The 17,130-nt window shown below is 55.8% G+C and overlaps 1 protein-coding gene across 2 annotated transcripts in view; it reads right to left on the bottom strand.

Annotated features, from left to right (window-relative positions):
* Nucleotides 1-17,130, bottom strand: part of SLC6A6 (solute carrier family 6 member 6) — an 80,178-nt gene that overhangs the window by 38,330 nt on the left and 24,718 nt on the right. Inside the window, exons 3-4 of one of the 2 annotated variants that reach the window (XM_082848818.1) lie at nt 2,939-3,181; nt 873-1,007 (exon numbers count right to left, since the gene is read on the bottom strand). In XM_082848818.1, the coding sequence (XP_082704944.1) occupies nt 873-1,007; nt 2,939-3,167 (364 nt within the window). In that variant the 5' untranslated portion in view covers nt 3,168-3,181. The remainder of the gene's footprint in view (nt 1-872; nt 1,008-2,938; nt 3,182-17,130) is intronic. The other variant, XM_082848817.1, reaches the window with a different exon arrangement.

The following is a 17,130-nucleotide window of genomic DNA, read 5'->3' as shown; positions in this document are numbered from 1 at the left end:
AGATAAATCAGATAGTTGGATGAATCGAAGGATGTATGAAAGAGGGATAGATGGATGGATGGATGGACGGATGGACGGATGGATGGTTAGATGGATGCATAGATGAATGGATGGATGTTGGAATGATGGTTATTCACTTGGTTGGATGGATGTATGGATGGTGGTTGAAGGGAAGGTTAGGTAGGTGAACGGACGGATGAACGAGTGGATGGGTAGATGGAGGATGGTTGGATGGATAGATGGATTGCCTAACTATTGACTAGTTTAATGAAAGAAAGGTTTAATGGATAGATGGATGGGTAGATTTACACGGATGACTGAGTGAACAGACTCACACGTTCTCCCACCCCTGCCAATTATAATCATGACAGTATTATCTTATGAGGGCATACTAGGAACTAGGCACAGGACTAAATGTTACAATAATAATAAAGCTACCACTGGTTTGGGGCTTACTATGTGTACAAAGCACTTTTACATGGCTATGTCGTTTTGTCTTCATAGCAATCCTTGAAGTAAGCATGTTATTTCCATGTTACAGTTGTGGAAACTGAGGCACAAAGAGATTAAGTGACTTTCCCAAAGTCACGAGAATTAGCAAAATGAGGAATTGGGACTTGAAGCCAGACAGAACGGTTCCTGAAAGGCTTCTCTTCTACCCTCTGCTGCTTAGAACAACCCAGAGAGGCGGGAACAGCTGTGTGGAACGAGCAGCAGCATCACGTGTACAAGGTGCTGGCGTGACCTGCGTCAGGCACGGTGCCACGCGGCCTGCATGAGGCTCCATTGTACCTGGCAAACAGTAGGTGTTCAATAAAAATTTGCTGAACCGATGAACACCAGGCCCCAGGTGACCTTTGTCCCACACTCACCGGCAAACAAGGGGCAGATCTTTTCCCAGCAGGTGATGCCCCCTTCAGAGGTGTACTGGCCTATGATTACCTCCAGGAAAAACACAGGCAGGCCGCCCCCAAACAGGAAAATGAAATATGGTATGAGAAATGCACCTGCAGAGAGAAAAGAGTGGGGTGACCCTCAGGTCACGGGGCCGAGGCTGTAGGTCTCCTTCCCAAGCCCTCCCGGCCAATGGAATCAGAGGGCATGGGTGAGGGACATGAGGGTAAAGGCCAAACTCCTGGACCTGGCTGAAACCTCTCCAGGTCCTGCCCACCTGTCCAGCCGGCATCACCCTTCCTGGGTGCCCTCTTGCCTTCTGCAAATCTACCAGGTGCTTGAAGTCCCTGAGCCTTTGTTTAAGCTGCGTGCCTGCCCACCTGCCTGCCTTCCCCACATCCGTCCACCCGAAGAAGGAATGCTCAGCCCTTAACACCCTTAACACCCGTTTCAAACGGGGCCTCGTTGACGCCTTCAGCTAGCCTTCCCCGGCCCCCAGGGCAGGAAGCTGAGAAGAACTTGTTAGGAAGGGTGATGGGAAGCGAGAGGTGGGCCTCTCCAGCCGGGGGTGGGAGCCAGGGGACGAGGGAGGGGCAAATAATTGGGCAAGGGTTCCTACCTGGTGTCCACTAATGGCTTCAGCGGGTCCATAAACCCTTTGAAACTGTGGGCAACTTGGGTCTATGTGTATGTACTTTGTTCTGGGGAGCGTGTAGGGTACTCATCAGAGTCCCAGAGGCACCTGAGACCTACAAAAGGTTAAGTAATCAGGCTCGAAGGCAGAATTTCCCGAAAGGTGGTTCTCCTGACGGGAGCAGCTCGCGCATGCCCGGCTCCGCCGGAGCGCCAGCCCTTGGCCATGGGCCGCCACGAGGAGCTGGGAGTGAGTTCTTACTACCGGTTTTAACTGCGTCAGCAAGAAAGTCTCCATCGTGTCTGACCAACTTGAACTTCTCCAACAGGAGAGGATTCTAGCTCAGAGCCTTCAACAGGTAAAAAAACAAAACCCAAAAAACTCAGACCAACCAACTAACCAGCTGACCAAACAGAGAATGTACACTTAAAAAACACCTTCACCTAAGTGAAGGGGTCTAAAGGGACAAACTTCCAGTTATAAGATAAATTGGTCCTGGGCGTGTCATGTATAGCATCGTGATTCCAGTAACAACATACTGGACTACGCATTTGAAAGTTGCTAAGGGACTTCCTGGCGGTCCAGTGGTTGAAACTCCGTACTCCCAACGCAGGGGGCACGGGTTTGATCCCTGGTCAGGGAACTAAGATTCCGCATGCCGCACGGCGCGGCCAGAAGAAAACAAAACAAAACATGGAAGCTGCTAAGAGAGCAAAATCTTAACAGTTCTCATCACAAGAAAAAAAAATCTGTAACTATGTGAGGTGATGGATGTTAACTAGACTTACTGTGGTGATCATCTCTCAATATAGACATAAATCATATTGTATCCCTTAAATTAAAACAGGGTTTTATGTCAATTCTATCTCAATAAAACTGGAAAAAAGTGAAAATTAAAAATTTTAAAAATCTTCACTGTATTTTTTTTTCCTGGATACCACCTTTCCATTATGGCAAATGATACTGGCTTTTTACATTTAAGGTGGGAAACCAAGCTTGCTTTTGAACTACATTTGGTTTAAGTTAGAAAAGCAAAGGTTAAAAAAGTTATAAAGTAAGGAAGAGTGGGGAGGTGCAGAGCTGTGAGGGAATTTACAAAGGGGGCGTGTGAATATCTGAGGCTTGGGAGACTCCGGCCTGGCCTCATGGCACTCTTCAGAGATGGTAAACTGGAGGATCAGAGAGGGTGAGGGATCTGCTCAAGGTAACACAGTAAGACCCTGACAGAACACCACCTGATTGCTAGTCATGCTCCTCTCCTGCTTCTGAGGAGCTTCTGGGCTGGGGGCTAAGCAGGCTGACCCGGGGGAGGTGAAGGTGGGAGCCTGGAAAGCCAGGCATGGGGAGGCCACCCACGCTCTGGCTCAACCCTTCTCCTCCAATGCCACTCTCTGCCCAGCCCAGGCTCACCTCCACCATTTTTGTAGCAGAGGTACGGGAAGCGCCAGACGTTGCCCAAGCCGACGAAGCCGCCAGCCACGGACAGCACAAAGTCAATCTTGCTGGCCCACTTCTCCCTCTGCGGGGGCTTCCCCTCAGCCTCATCCTCAGGCCGTGTGCCTGGGCTCTTCCCTGGGGATGGCTTCAGGATATCCTTGTGGAAGTCTTTGAGACACTGCAGCTTCTCCTTGGTGGCCATGTTCTCCTCGCTTTCTGTGGGGGACAGAACAGAGTGCAACGTGCGTCGGTAAGGGACACCCTGTGTGTCTTAACACAACCCGGCTGGCCGGCTCTGGCCTGCTGCCGCCTCGTCTGTCCACTCCTCTGACCTCCTAGGTGATTGGGGGACCTAGTGATCCAGGGACTGACAGGTGCCATTCCCAACAGAAGTAGCGGGGCCCACGCCCGGCATCCCCGAATGTCACACCGCACCCTCCACCTGCAGGGAGATAAGCATGAAGCCACCCAGCCCTGGCAGCATCTCTGCAGAATACAGCACCCTCCAGGCAGGTCTAGGGCAGCTTCCAAATAACAGCCTGCCTGCATTTTCTAGAAATGATCTCCAAATTTCAGATTTGCACAGAGAGCGATGCCTCCCATTTCACTCACAGCTCAGCACAGGACCTGGACCACAGGAGGTGCTCGTTCCTCACTGTTTAAAGAATGGATAAACACAGACAAGTGAGGAATGGGGTTTCAGGCTGGAATGGAAACGATATTTGAAAACAGAGTTTCCATCACATACAGAAAATGGATGCTTATAAAATAGATTTGCAACTTATTAACCAGTCACATCTCTGCGGCATAAGAAATAAGGGATTTGCACTGGTCAGGATTAGGGAAGAATGCGGGTTAATCCCCACGTGTCCAGCCCTCTCTCTCCATGCTCTGGCCTGCTCTGACCCCTGTATCATCCAGGGCCCTCGCCCTCTGACTACCCTGTGGGTTTTGCGAGGGGAGGCCCCAGGGGATATCAAATCTCTAAGCCCCCAGGAGCCGTTCACAGCCCACCCCTGCTGGGACCCCATTTTGGAGGAGGTCGGCCACTGGCCAGCGCAGCGCCCCTGCTCTCTGTACTTCTTCAGGTCCCCGAGTCCTCGCTGGCCTGGCAGCTCGACCTTGAGGGCAAGATCATCCCAAGTCCCAGCGCAGTGGGAGAGGGTGCCTTCTACCCCCACGTGGCAGAGGACCATGAGGACAGATGAGCCTTAGTTTCCCCACCTGCAGAATGAAAAGGATGACGGCAGAGGTGACCGACTCATAGCTAAGCAGCTCTGAACACAACCTGCTTGTTTTCGTGATCCAAATCGGTGGCCAACACTGAAATATCAGATTCCAGAGAAAAGGCGAGATTTCTAGGTTTTCTTACAAAATCGGAAGGTGGGCCACGTTGGGTTCACGATCCCTACAGTGACCTCCAGCTGGACCAGAGGCGGCCAATCACCCCGGCTCACTGGACCTGTCCAGGGGCGTCTGAGTCCTCCTGTCACAGTGGCACTAGCTGAAAATCCCTTCCTTGCTTCCTCGTTAGCGGTCTCCTCCACAACTAGAACAGAGGCTCCGTGGCACCGGGACCTGCCTTGTCCACGGCTCGGTGCCCCGAGCTGGCGCACAGTAGGTCGTCAGGCAAGGACTGCTGGGTAGATGGTTCCCAGAGTGTGTCTGCAAGCAGCTGGGGCCAAGTACCAGCCCCAGCTCTGCCGCTTCCCAGCCCCATGACACTGGCAGGTCCTCGGCGTGTGGCCCAGAGGCACTGGGGCAGGGCAGGGCGAGGGCTGCTGAGGGGACGCGCTGGCCTGGCCCCAGCAGTGGGCCCTCCAGGGCCGTGCTCTGAGGAGAAGAGGCACGCAGCACAACAGAACCCCCGTTCCCCCACGCCTCCTTCCTCTCCTGGCTGGGGGTGGGGGACCCCGATTGTTTCGCTATCTGGCGGTGAGCAGACCAAGAAAAGGCTTCCTGGAGCCGCCGGGCGGCTCACTGGGCCTTCCTCTGTCTCCCGGCGACGGCATCCGCAGGCCTTTCTTTGCCCGCTCCCTCGGGGCGACGCGGGGTTCTGCCGAGCGCACGGCTGCTGTAAAAATAGCCCGGGCGGCCAGCATTGTTCCAGCGCTGATCCGTGCAGCCCCCGATAGTTATCTGAGTAGCCCATTGTGGGCCGGCTGGATGGGAGCATAATTGGAGGATGTGGGACTCCACTCCCTCCTAGTGGGGATGTTTTCCAGGGAATGACCCCTGAGCCTCCTCCAAGAAGGGCCGGTGCCGCCCTTCAGGGCCCTCCTTGGATCTCGGGGCCGGAAGGCACTTCACCAGGTCAGCCAGACGGAGGGGGGAGGTGGCCGGCTTCTGCTCACATAGGCTGGGGGCACTGGCGAAAGCTACCCTGAGTCCTGGCTCTGCCCTCTGGGCCCCAGGCCCACTTGCCACTCTGGCCCTCAGAGAACCCTCTAGAAACATGAGGCAGGGAGCAGCAACAAGCTCCCTAAGACCCTTGGCTCCAGGTTCTGGTTCCATATGAGATGAGACCTCCGGCCCCCTTTTCCGCACTCAGGACCCCATCTTCCCGACGCCTGTACCTGAACCAGGATCGGGGGTGAGGCCTGTCATGTCCTGGTGTTGTAGTGGTCTCCTCACTCCTCACTGCCAAGGTGTACCTGCAGATGTGTTCCTGCATCACTGCCACCTGTCCCACCTGTGGCTGCTACCATCACAGGCTCACCTGGCCATTGAGAACACATAGCCTAGGGATGTCCATGGACTCGCCCAAGACTCACGCCTGGATGTGGTCTGACCCAGGTGCAGACACCCCAACTCCCTGTCAGGGGGGCTCCTTCCAAGCTCCTCTGGGGTGTCCGAGGAAGCCCCAGCAGCAAGATCCGCGGATTCCGCCTCCTGTACATTCCTGGCATCCACCCACTTCTCCATCACCATGGCAACTACCAGCTCCAGGCTTGACAGCCCTCCATGGGCATCCCCTGCAGCCTCCTCCTGGGTCTCCCTGCTGCTACTCTGCCCACCCCACCCCTACAATCTGTTCTCAAAACAGCAGCTGAAGGCAACTTACGAAGCAGACTCAGATCATAATGCCCTGCCACCGCAACCCTCCGTCACTCCCGGAAGAAAACACACGCGCCTCACCACAGCTACTGGGTCTCAGCACAGGCCCCTTTTCCTTGGGACACTGGTCCCACATTACCGCTTTAGTTCAGCCCACCCCTCAGGCTCGGGCTTCCCGCATGGCTGCTCTAGGCCCCCTGGTGGCAGCCTGGCCCCTGCAGGAATCAAAGGGTGAGCCCTGGCCTAGAAGCTGAGAGCCACTTCCTGGCTGAGGGACCTCAGGCAAGTTACTCCACCCTCTGGCCCTCAGTGTTCTCCTGTGTAAAGAGGGTTAACTGTGGCCGCCTCATAGGGATGTTACGAGGACTGAACGAGGGGGCCCATGGCAAGTGCTCCTGAACTAGTATCTGCCAGTACTACTCTGTTATTGCTCTAATTATTCTGGGGTCCACGCTGACCATGCGGTATGGAAGGCCTTAGTCCTACTCAGGGTGAGATCAGCAAGACCCAGAGAGGCCAAGTGACACTGCTGAGGTCACGAAGCTGGGAGTGACAGCGACCATGATGTTCTGGAACCCCCAGCTCCGCCTCACTGTCCCTTGGCCAGTCCAGCCCGTCCAACTCTGCAGACCCCCAAGAGACTCACTAACTCTCTCTCGCCCGTCACACACCAACATCGCGCCCCCAGTGCAGCCAGCACTTGGGAACGAGCCCCCTCCGAGGTGTCCCAGACGCCCGCTGCCTTGCAGGCCGCCGCTGAGCGCTGTTTTCCTTGGCGCCAGGCCCAGGGCTATTTTCTAGCAACCGTGATACATTATTCCCCATTTTAAGAGCTTCCTATTTGCTTATTACAGCTACAAGTGATTAGAATCGGCTCCAATACAGAGGTTCCACGACGAAGGCTCCCTTCTTGTCCAGCTGAAACTCCTACTCTGTTCCTGGGGTGGACATCACAGCCAGGGCCTGGTTCTGGTGCCTGAAGACCAACGTGCAGATCACCGGGTTGGCTTGTGACACGTACTCAGACAGAGTCAACCTAGTGCCAGAGATGCCGTGGGTTGACAAGATGTTCCTTTGCTTCCTCCCAATGTAAAACTACCAAATTTTTGAGTACTTTAATTCTGTGCTGAGCTGTCTACACACAATTTTCTATGCACTCTTCAAACACCCTCAACACTGCAGACGGGATTTTTAGGACCGTTTTACGGATGGGGGGAGTTGAGGCTCAAGCAGGGAAGAGCGTGGCCTGGCTGAGGATACACAGGTGGGAAGGAGACTAGAGGCAGAATTCCCAGTTGGTCTGCCCAACGCTGAAAGCACTGGAGCGAAGCTTAGAGAGCAGCCTCTGCGGGGTTTGCAGATGCGGACACTGAGTTCAGAGGGAAAGGACTGCAGAGGTACAGAGCCAGCAGCAGGGCAGTGCTGGGGACCCCGGGGGCCCACGCACCAGCCATCTGGGTCTTGAAATTGAGATGCTACTGAGGCCCCTCCCCCCCACCTGCCACCTCAGCCCAAGGCTTTGGGGGAACCAAGCCCAGAAGCCGGGGGGCTCTCTGCCTTGCCCTCCCCTGCAGAACTTGAACTTTCTCAAGTCAACAGTGTCCCATGTGGCTCTCCAGTCCCCTGTTGTCACTCAGGAGCCCCTACAGGGTTTTAAACAAGAGGCAGGTACTTCTGTTTCCTTTTTGGAATACTCTCCCCTCCCCAAAAGGGCGCAGCCCACAGCTGGGCTATAGGATCAACCTCTGGGCCTGACATCTGGGGTTTGGCAAGCGACTCCCAGAATCCCCACACTGGGGCAGGACAGCTGGACGACAGATCCATTCACTTCACAGGTAGGGAGCCCGCAGCCCGCTGGGCCTGCTATGGAAACAAGCAAGCGGCTGGACCCCTTGTCTGCCCTTTCCAGAGCAGGGTCCCTCCTCCTCTCTCCTTTCCTTGTCCCCTGTCTCCACTCCAGACCCAGTGTTCTGGGCTCACAGAGGCCACAACTAAGCTGAGTGACCTGTCCAAGCGACAACCCTCTCTGTGCCTCAGTTTCCTCACTGGTTAAAAAAATGGGGGTAAAAATAAAACTCGCCTTATAGGGATCAGATAGGATGATGCCTGTAAAATATTGAGCACAGTGCCTGGTACATACAAGTGATTAATAAATATTAGCTGTTATTGAAGAAAACATCTGCTCACACTGGGATTTTACTACGTTATGTGGCAGGCATCGTATCCTGGGCATATCCTGAGAAAGCAAGCTGCATTTGTTGGGCACTGGCTGCACGCACACTTATTCAGCACCGTGCTAAGCGCTTTGCAAGCATTTTCTGAATTAACCCTGTCCATGGGTGACCATTACCATCTGCCTTTTGCTGACAAGGCCCAGAGTGGTGAAGTTACTTGCCCAGGGTCACAAAGCAAGCAAAAGGCCGCTGAAGCTTCGAAGGGCTCCCAGGTCTATTTCGGCCTCTCAATTCCATGTTCTCAACCACGCGGCTGTTTCGGATCACTTGCTCTAGATATGTCACAAAGTGACATCAGGTCTGGCGCCTTTACGCCAGCTTCAAGCTACTGGGCTATGCTGAAAAATTAGGGAAGTAGGTGAAGGCAAACAGGGAAGTGAGGGGCCACATGACAGAGACAGACAGGGCAGGGCCTGGGGACCCGTGCGGCAGTCAGCGCCCAGGGCCACAGGGGTGGGCTGAGCAGGCCGATGGAACGCACTGACTGGGGCAGGACGGATGGAGCCATGGACCCGAGGCTTCCTCTAGCAAACAGGAAGAGTTTCTCCCAAACTTCTCTGATAGCCCTGGAGGGGCTCCTTCGAGCACTGTCCCCACAGACTGCAGGTGGGGGACAGGCTCAGTAAGGAGGAGGGCCAGAATCAATTAGTAATGTCTGCCCCAGGCACGCTGCTTACATACAATCCTGGCCCTAGAGAGTATTTAACAGTTAAGCACCAAAGGGAAAAAAAAACGTGTATTAAGAGCACTATTTCACTTCCTAGGGCAGCTGACTTTGAAAAGAAAGCAGGAATTAATTTTAAAAAGGGGTTTTTTATTCTTTTTCATGAAAAGGTACACTTTTAAAAGATCTGATCATTTGATTGAATCATTTGATCACTTGATTGACCTTCAATCAGAAGGTCTGTATCCTTCTGTCTTGGTTGTCTATTCCTAACTCAGGCTAACTCAAGCATGACAAGCTCAAAGGCCTCCAGGGACCTGGCAGGCAAAGAATGGAGGCCAGTGGGGAAGGGCCTGCAGAATATGCCACGGGCAGCTCTCCTCAGCTCCAGCTACTGTGGTTGCCTTTGGGATCGAGGCCACTGAGGCCAGATCCTCCAGTTTCTGGAGAGGTGTTGAAATCTGAGACGTATGTGCACATACAACTTCCAATTTCTACAACATCGTGTGGGCCAAACACCCAGTTTGTCCTCTTTGGTCAGACCATTGTCTCAGGTCACCCAAGGCAGTCGCAGCAAAGGGCAGGACAGGCTCGGCTGGAGATGCTGACCAGCCCAGCCTCCAAGGTCCGATGGCTCGCCCCAGTGAGGTCATCCAGGAAGCCCGGCATTGTTTTGCCAGGAACAAAGTCGAAACAATGAGCGACAATTCTGTGGTCCTAGTGAAAGTGAGTTCTGTTTGGGGAATTGTTTTCAGCACGGCAGCTCTGGGGACAGGGTCTGTTATCTCCTGGGCTCAGCGTCTGTGGGCAAGGCCCTCCCCTCCGCCCACGAAGGCTCATGTCTACCCCCATTCTGCTGCGAGCACCCTGCCTGGCTCAGGCTCGGCCTTCACCCTACAGGAGCGTTGACTTCACCCCAAGCCTCACGGAGCCTTCCTTTTCACAGATCAGGAAGCTGAGGCTCAAAGAAGGGGAGGGTCTGGCCCAGGTCACACAGCCACCAGGCGAGGCCAAGATTTGCACCTAGATCCTGACTCCACGTGGTTGGTGACACCCCAGGGTAAGGTGGCCTCTGTACAGGGACCTAATAGAGCAGATCGTACTCTTGATCTATGGTTCGCAGAGGAAAAAGTGGGTGAAGGTGGGCAGGTTTTCCAAAGAACTGGCCTCTAGGACAACGCCGGGGCGGGGGGCAGGATGTGGGCCCAATGTACAGCCTTCTCCTCTCTCCGGCACCAAACCTGCAGGCGGGCAGGGGGAGGAAGGCGCGAGCAGGCTGCTCTGTGGCCGGGTGGCCCGGGGATGGGCGGGCAGCAGGTGCAGGAAGGCCGGCGCTGCCCTCGAGGGGAACGCAAGCTGGGCACACAACACACCCAAAACAGAGGTGCCCCAGGCACTGGCCCAGTAGGCCACCGAGTCAGGGGACAGGGCAGTAGGTGAAGAGTCAGAAAACTGGGTCTGGTTCCAGTTCCAGTCCTGCAGGCCAAGCACTTCCCCTGTGCCTCTTGGATATTTGGGGATAAGACGGAGAGAGGGCAGCTCCGGCGAGCAGTGAGTACCGAATAAATATTTACTGAGAGCATCCTCTACTAGGTGCCAGGCCCTGCGGTAGGGACTGGGGACTCGGAGGTGAGCCCTGGAGCTGACATTCCAAAAGGGAAGACAGACACTAAATACATACATGAATAAATATTTACGACTGGGACCGGTGAGCAGAAGACAACCACGCAAGACGAGGGCACAGGGAGTCAGAGGACCCCCTGAGGAGGTGACGTTTCATAGTGGCAGACGCTCACTAAAGACTGGTTCTGGGCAGGCCCTGTGCTAAGCCCTTGCAGGTACCAATTCATCTATTCCTCTCACTAGCCTGGATGAAGGAATGAGGCCCAGAGAGGTGAAGTCGCTTGCCCAAAGTCACACAGCAATCAATGGGCTTCAGGGTCTGTGCTTTCAACCACCTTAAAGCTGGGATCTGCATGGCAAACATCTGGGGGAACGGTGTTCTCAGAGCAGGGACAGCGTGTGTGAAGAAGGCCACACTGGGCACGGCAAAGGAACAGAGGGAAGGCCGGTGTGGGACAGAGCAAGGGGGACAGGGCATGGGGCGACCCGGAGAGGAAGCCAGGCCTGGAGGCCAGGTCAGAACCTGGATTTATCTAGCGGGTGGTGAGGGACCCTGGAGAGCTTTGTGCTGCCCCAAGGAGTGCTCAACTCAGGCTGTCCCTGACCACCTGGCTCCCTCCCACCCTGAAGGGATTCGAGGGCCCATGTTGGGCTTTCCTCTGTAAGCTGTTGCCAGTAGGGACTTTCTACTGGGGCCTGCAGAGCCCAAGTCCTGAACCCCGACACCTCAGTGCCGCCGGCCTCCTCACTGTGAGCCGAGCACCTGTGGGACAGGCTGAAGTGACCGCCATCTTTCGCAAAGAGGGACCCGCCAAGGATCGCGGCCAGAACTGCTGTCCCTCGGCCAAGGACCATAACATGGGTGACCGAGAGAAGAAAATGTCCTTGTGAGTCTAGACCAGACCCCTGGCCCCTCCGTGGATAAAACCCATGGGTTTTGGAAAGAACAGGGTCAGTCTTTGACGCTATATGATCTGGGACACGTCACTTCCCTCGGACTGGTTCCAGGAGAAGCCCCACCTGCCCTACCTGGACCGAGCACCTACCGCCTTCCTGCCCTCAGGGTGCTAATACCCGGGGGGTGGGGGCCTCATTTTGTCACAATATCACAAAAATGGTTCTCAGTTCAGGAGGAGGACAGGAGTCACGCGTCTGGTTGGAGTGAGGCTTCAAGGAGCAGGTCCCGTGACACCCCCTGGGCTGGGCCCGCAGCCAGGCTGGACCTGGTCCCTGAGGGAAGGCGGAGGTCCAGGAACAGTCAGGCTGCACGAATCCGTTTGAGGGGGCTTGGACCCCAAATGCCACTGAGATTGCCAGCACGCGCTATAACCACCAATCAGGTGAAAGAGAGGAAGCAGGGAGCCGGGAGGGCGCCGTGGCTGCGGGGGACTCAGGGGGCCTGTTTTCACGCACAGGGCGGTGAGTCAGCAGGCAACGGCCTCCTGCCACTGACTCACCAGCCGCAAGCCTGTCACTCTTCTCCCCGCCTGCTTCCCCACCACCCGGGCCCCAGCCGGGCTCTGCCGGAAGCGTGGGTAGAGTAGGTCAACCAGGACCCTGAGACAGGCTCTGCAGAGCCCAGGATTATTTCTGGAGGCCACAAAAAAAAGAGACATGAGAAAAAAGAAAGGCTCGGTTTCTGTTTCCTCAAACTTCCCCTTTCAAGCTGTAAGAACCCTAACCTCCTCACTCCTCTCTAGCTGGCTGTAAAAAGCAAACAGAGGGCAGGCGCCTCCCTCCCTCTACAGAAACTGGAGAGAGAAAGGCCCTGGGGGCAAGGCCAGCTAAGGGCACGCGTGGCCCAGTGCTCGCTCAGAGCCGGCCATCCACCACTCTGTCACCAGGGCTCTGCTGGAAGTTACAGCTCCAGGGAAACCAGCCAGGGCAGCTTTTGCAGTAGGGCCTTGAGCAAGTCACTGCTCTCAGCCTCGGTGTCACCTTCCGTAAAATGGGCATCACATCCTGTCTACACTGTGACAACGCGTAGCTCATTAGTGTTTGTAAACAAGCTCCCCGTTCTCACTGTTCCTCTTTTAATCATGTTTCTTCTCAAAGAGGAAGGACTTTCTTTTTCCTGCCCAGCTCCGCGCTTACCTCTCCCTCACTTAGAAATTTAGCTCAAGGAGAGTTTGGTGCCTGTGGAGAGAAACAGCCTGGGATTCATTCAGCAGGAAGAGGGGGTGATCCACTGGCACGGGCTGCCGCTGCGCCCACCGCAGAGCAAAGGGGCTTGTTGCCTGAACTTTTACTCCATTTGTCTGGAAGTCAAGTTTCAAGCATCCTCCACCATCCAGGCCCCACCCAAGATGCCCAGGGGCCTCTGAACCCACACAGCCCGTGCTTTCCCACGCCCCCCTCCACACCTCGGCTCCTGCTGCTGCCTTAGCCCAGCACGCTGCTCCCCGAGTAACTCACAGGCAACCCCCAGGATGGTGGCCCCGAGGACCCCCTAGTGCCTCCCCTGGGCTCCGCAGGCCACACCACCTCCACCTCTGCCCCATACTCCCCGGGCCTGCTTCCCAACACCCAGCACAAGGCCTGGCACTAGGAGTATTCGTCAGAGGGAACATTTAGGGCTCAGGACTCTGGGGACACTCAGTGCCGGAGCAAGTCTCTTCCACTTTGCAGCTGCGAGGCCCCTCGATGAGGGTGACGGAGCAAAGAGCTATGGATGTAACTCTATTACATGTATCCCTGGCATCTGAGCACAGGTCCCCCCAAGGGTCAAAACTCCACAAAGCTTTGCCTTTTATTGAGATGAGCCCCAAATCTTTAGGAAATCAATTTTCATTACATGTGTTCCCCGAGCACCTTCCAAAAATGAGTTTGAAGGGAATTCTCTCTGGTTCCCTAAAGGTTTGCCCAGTGCTGGAGAGCCCAGTGGATCCTGCACAAACGTTGAAAGCTCCAGCTGGGGCCTTAGAGGTCTTGGCATGTGTGAACGCAAGCCCACTTTCTAGATAGAAAAACCGAGGCCCTGGACCCACGGCGGATCAACAAGGAGGACCAGCCTCTTTCACAGACAGACCATCAGAGCTGGAGGGGAAACTGAGGCTGGAAGGAGCTGACGGAGGGTGGGGATGCTCCCGACACCCCCAACCCAGTGGAGCACAGTGGGTGCCAGAGGCGGAAAGTAAAGGTCTTATTCCAAACCTGAGTGGACCGGATTCATATCTAACTCCGTCAGGTTGGTGAATGTTGGTGCAGCAGCAGCGGCGACTTCCAGGGCTACAAGATGGTGCCTAACAGCAGCTACTGCTTGGCTAGAAGAAAAACTCATCATTAAAATCCACCCCAGGGGTGCGGGGCGGGCTGCAGGGATGGCTGACATTCCTCAACTGTGGTCTTCCTACACGTGCAGACCACCTCCCAGGCAGCCCCACATAGCCTCCATGACCCCTAACCTTTCACTGTGATCCACTTATGCCTCCATGGTGCCTGCCAAGAGCACGGTGTGGGGGATTTGCCACTCACGCAGCGCCGCAAGACGAGGCCGACCCAGCCACTGGAAACTCCCCAGAGGCGCGCCCCGAACTCTGCTCCCACCAGCTTAGCCAAGCTTGTTTCTGGCAGACCGCACTGCCTGCCATGTCGCCCTTAGCTCAAGAACTATCAGTGGAACTATCCCAGCTGCTTGGAGACTAATCATCTCAATTTCCCCACCTGGAAACCCAGGCTCACTCTACACGTCTGGCCCTGTCCGCAGTCCCTGCCGCCTTATTTCTTCTCTTGTCCTGCATGAATCCTGGGCCCTCCTCATTCTCCCCAGCATTATCCCCTTCCGCCCTGTGCTTCGCTTGTGGGCTCCCTTATATTTAGGTGGATCCCACCCACCTTGAAGACCTGGCCCAAGTGTCGCCTCCTCCAGGAAGCCCTTCCTGCCCACCCCACTCTTTCCCTCACCTCCTCTGGCCAGTGTCACCCTCCCACCCCCATCTCCCAGGTGCTGGACTCTTGTTCAGAACTGTGCAACTTTGGACAAAGTTCAAAGTTCTTTTTGGGAAACCTCAGTTTTTCCTCCTGTAAAATGGGCCTCCTAATCTATAAAGCCATCCCTGGCTGAAGTCTCTGGGCTCTCGGGCAGAGCTAGTAGATGCCCAAGACCCTCACACAGGCCTCAACACCAGCATCACCTGGGGCTCTGGCTGAACGTGCAGACGGCTCCCCCCAACACCCACCTCTCCTGACTGAATCTTCAAAGCTGTTAAATGAGCCCCCAAGCGACTCTCAGCCTCAGGTGAGGCCAGGGACAGTGGTGCCAATGGACTGGGAGACTCTTGGTAAAATGCAAAAGAAAACCAACCAATGAAAAGGACTCTTGTTGGTGATGACAGTGCACCTGAGCACGTGAGTGTGTGTGTGTGTGAGCGCACATGCGTGGTCTCCTCCGCCAGACTGTGAGCAGCTGGAGGCTGGGCCGGCTGGGTTTCACCTCTGCCAGCCCTGGTGGGCTCAGGGCCACCCCACACTTGATCTTCCCTGTTGCCGCTGCTCTTTGCAGCACCCTGGGGCACGGGCACTTTTGCCCCGTTCTATAGATAAGGAAACTGAGGCTCTGAGAGGAGACAGGACCTGGCCCAAGGTTACCCAGTGAGTGAGTGACAGCCAGTACTGAACCCAGGACAAGGCCAGCGCGCCTTTATATCCACTTACTAAAGTGAAAAGGGGGCTGAGAACTGAAGGTGAGGGCTGGCAGGTGCATTACCTGGGGGCTCTGGGGCAGGGAGTTGAGTGGGTATATGTGATCCTGGAGGGACAAGCATCAGAGAGAGCCCCCTACCCTGGGAGTGGGACACACAAAGGAAGCCAGGACCTGGTTTTGAAGCCTGGTAAAAGGCAGAGTTCAGCTGAGCAGACCTCAGGCAGCTTCTCCAAGGACAGGGACGAGGTGCACGGCACACCGCCTGGGACTCAGGGACCCCTTGGTTGTCACCCTGGCAGTCACTTTTTTCTAAGGTGGAGGCAGCAGGTGGGGTCTTCCCAAAAGAAACCCCTGTCCTTTAAATGCCAGCCACCCAAGCACAAGGCCCTGGTGGGGTCAGCTCTGCCAGTGACAGCTGCTTGACCAAGGCAAGGCCTGCCCTCTCTGGGCTATGGCTTAGACCCTCCAACCAGGAGACCCCAAGCCTGGAGGTGCAGTGTCCTGTCCCTCCCCACACACGTGTACACACAGCCCTCTCTCCCTCAGCAAAGGCAGTCTCCCCAGGAGAAGAAAACGTACGTCATCAATAAACCCTGTGTGCCTCAGTTTCCTCAAATGTAGAATGGGGACAGTAATAGTGAATGGGGACCTGCCTCTTAGGGCTGCTGAGATTAGATAAGCGAGTACGTACAGACCACTTAGAACAGCACCTGGACAACGTGTGTGCTCTCAGCATCAGGATGGCGAACAAACTCACGCATGTTCTCCCTGAGACCAGCGGCAGCCTGGACTCACAGCCAAGGCCCTACTGGGCATCTCCTGTGTGCCAGGCCTACTGGGAACCTGACAGATATCCCACAGAGCCAGGACCAGGGTCAACCAGCTATGAGACTCGGGGCGTCACCCTAACACCCCTGCCCCCTCTTATTCCAACTTCCTGTCCTCTTCCACAGTGGGTGGGACTGGTGGACCCTGGGGTCCCCTGGGTTGGTACTCCCTGGGGATCTGAGCTTGGATACGGAAACCTTCCTCACCTCCCTGGCCTAGTCTTGGGGTGGGATTAGAGAGCACTTCAGGCAGCTCCCCATACAAGGTGCTGGTACCCTTTGGGCCCCTGGGTGGTGGCACCTGCCAAGCAGGGGAGGTGGAAGTTACAGGGGCTGGACCTGAACTTGAGAGCAGACAAAGGCTTTGCTGCTGGGAAATGGGGCTACAGAGTGGCCGTGACAACCCATGGTGTGAACTACAGACCAGCTAATCGAAGAGTGGCCAAGCAGCCTCCCTCCATCCCCCTGGTCACAGGCAGAGACCCTGGGCGGCAGTCAAGAAAACCTTCATGAGGGGAAGGTGGTCTCGCTGGTGTCCCCCAGGATGGCTGAAGCTGCAGAAATCAGATTCTGTGACCCCTCAACTCCTGGCAGCCTCGAAAGCCCAAGGATCCTAGCTGGAGGTCCCTGGGTATGTGAGACCCCTCTCCTGGCCATCACGGAGTGACAGATCAACCCAGGAGCCCAATGCCCAGAGTTTACAGATGAGGAAACTGAGGCCTGAAAGGGAAGGGGGCTTGCCAGGAGGCTCAGGGTGACCCTGCTTCCTGAGCTATAAGTCACGGCCAAGAGCAGCCTCGACCTCCCAGGGTGGAAGGACCCCCGTGTGAGCTGATGCAGGCGGGCTGCTCCGCATGGGGCGGGCACACAGACAGGTGATATCACCATGTCCTGCGTGAGGACGAGCGTCTGTTCACACTGAGGCTGGTCTTGGGGAAGGGCCGAGCAGCAGGAAGGCGAGTCACAGCGAGGGCTGGGGTGGTTCTCAGAGCTTCTACTCCGAGCTGCCCAACACCAGGCAGGGCCAACTGGGCTGAAACCTCCTCCAGCCCATGGTGCAGTGAGAGGCTAAGCCTGGAGGCTGCCAGGGCTCTTTCTTAGACACGTGTGCCCCCACC

The sequence above is a fragment of the Leucopleurus acutus genome (assembly GCF_964270905.1).
Source record: "Leucopleurus acutus genome assembly, chromosome: 10".
NCBI classification, from domain to species: domain Eukaryota; kingdom Metazoa; phylum Chordata; class Mammalia; order Artiodactyla; family Delphinidae; genus Leucopleurus; species Leucopleurus acutus.
This window is presented reverse-complemented; position numbering and strand designations above follow the sequence as displayed.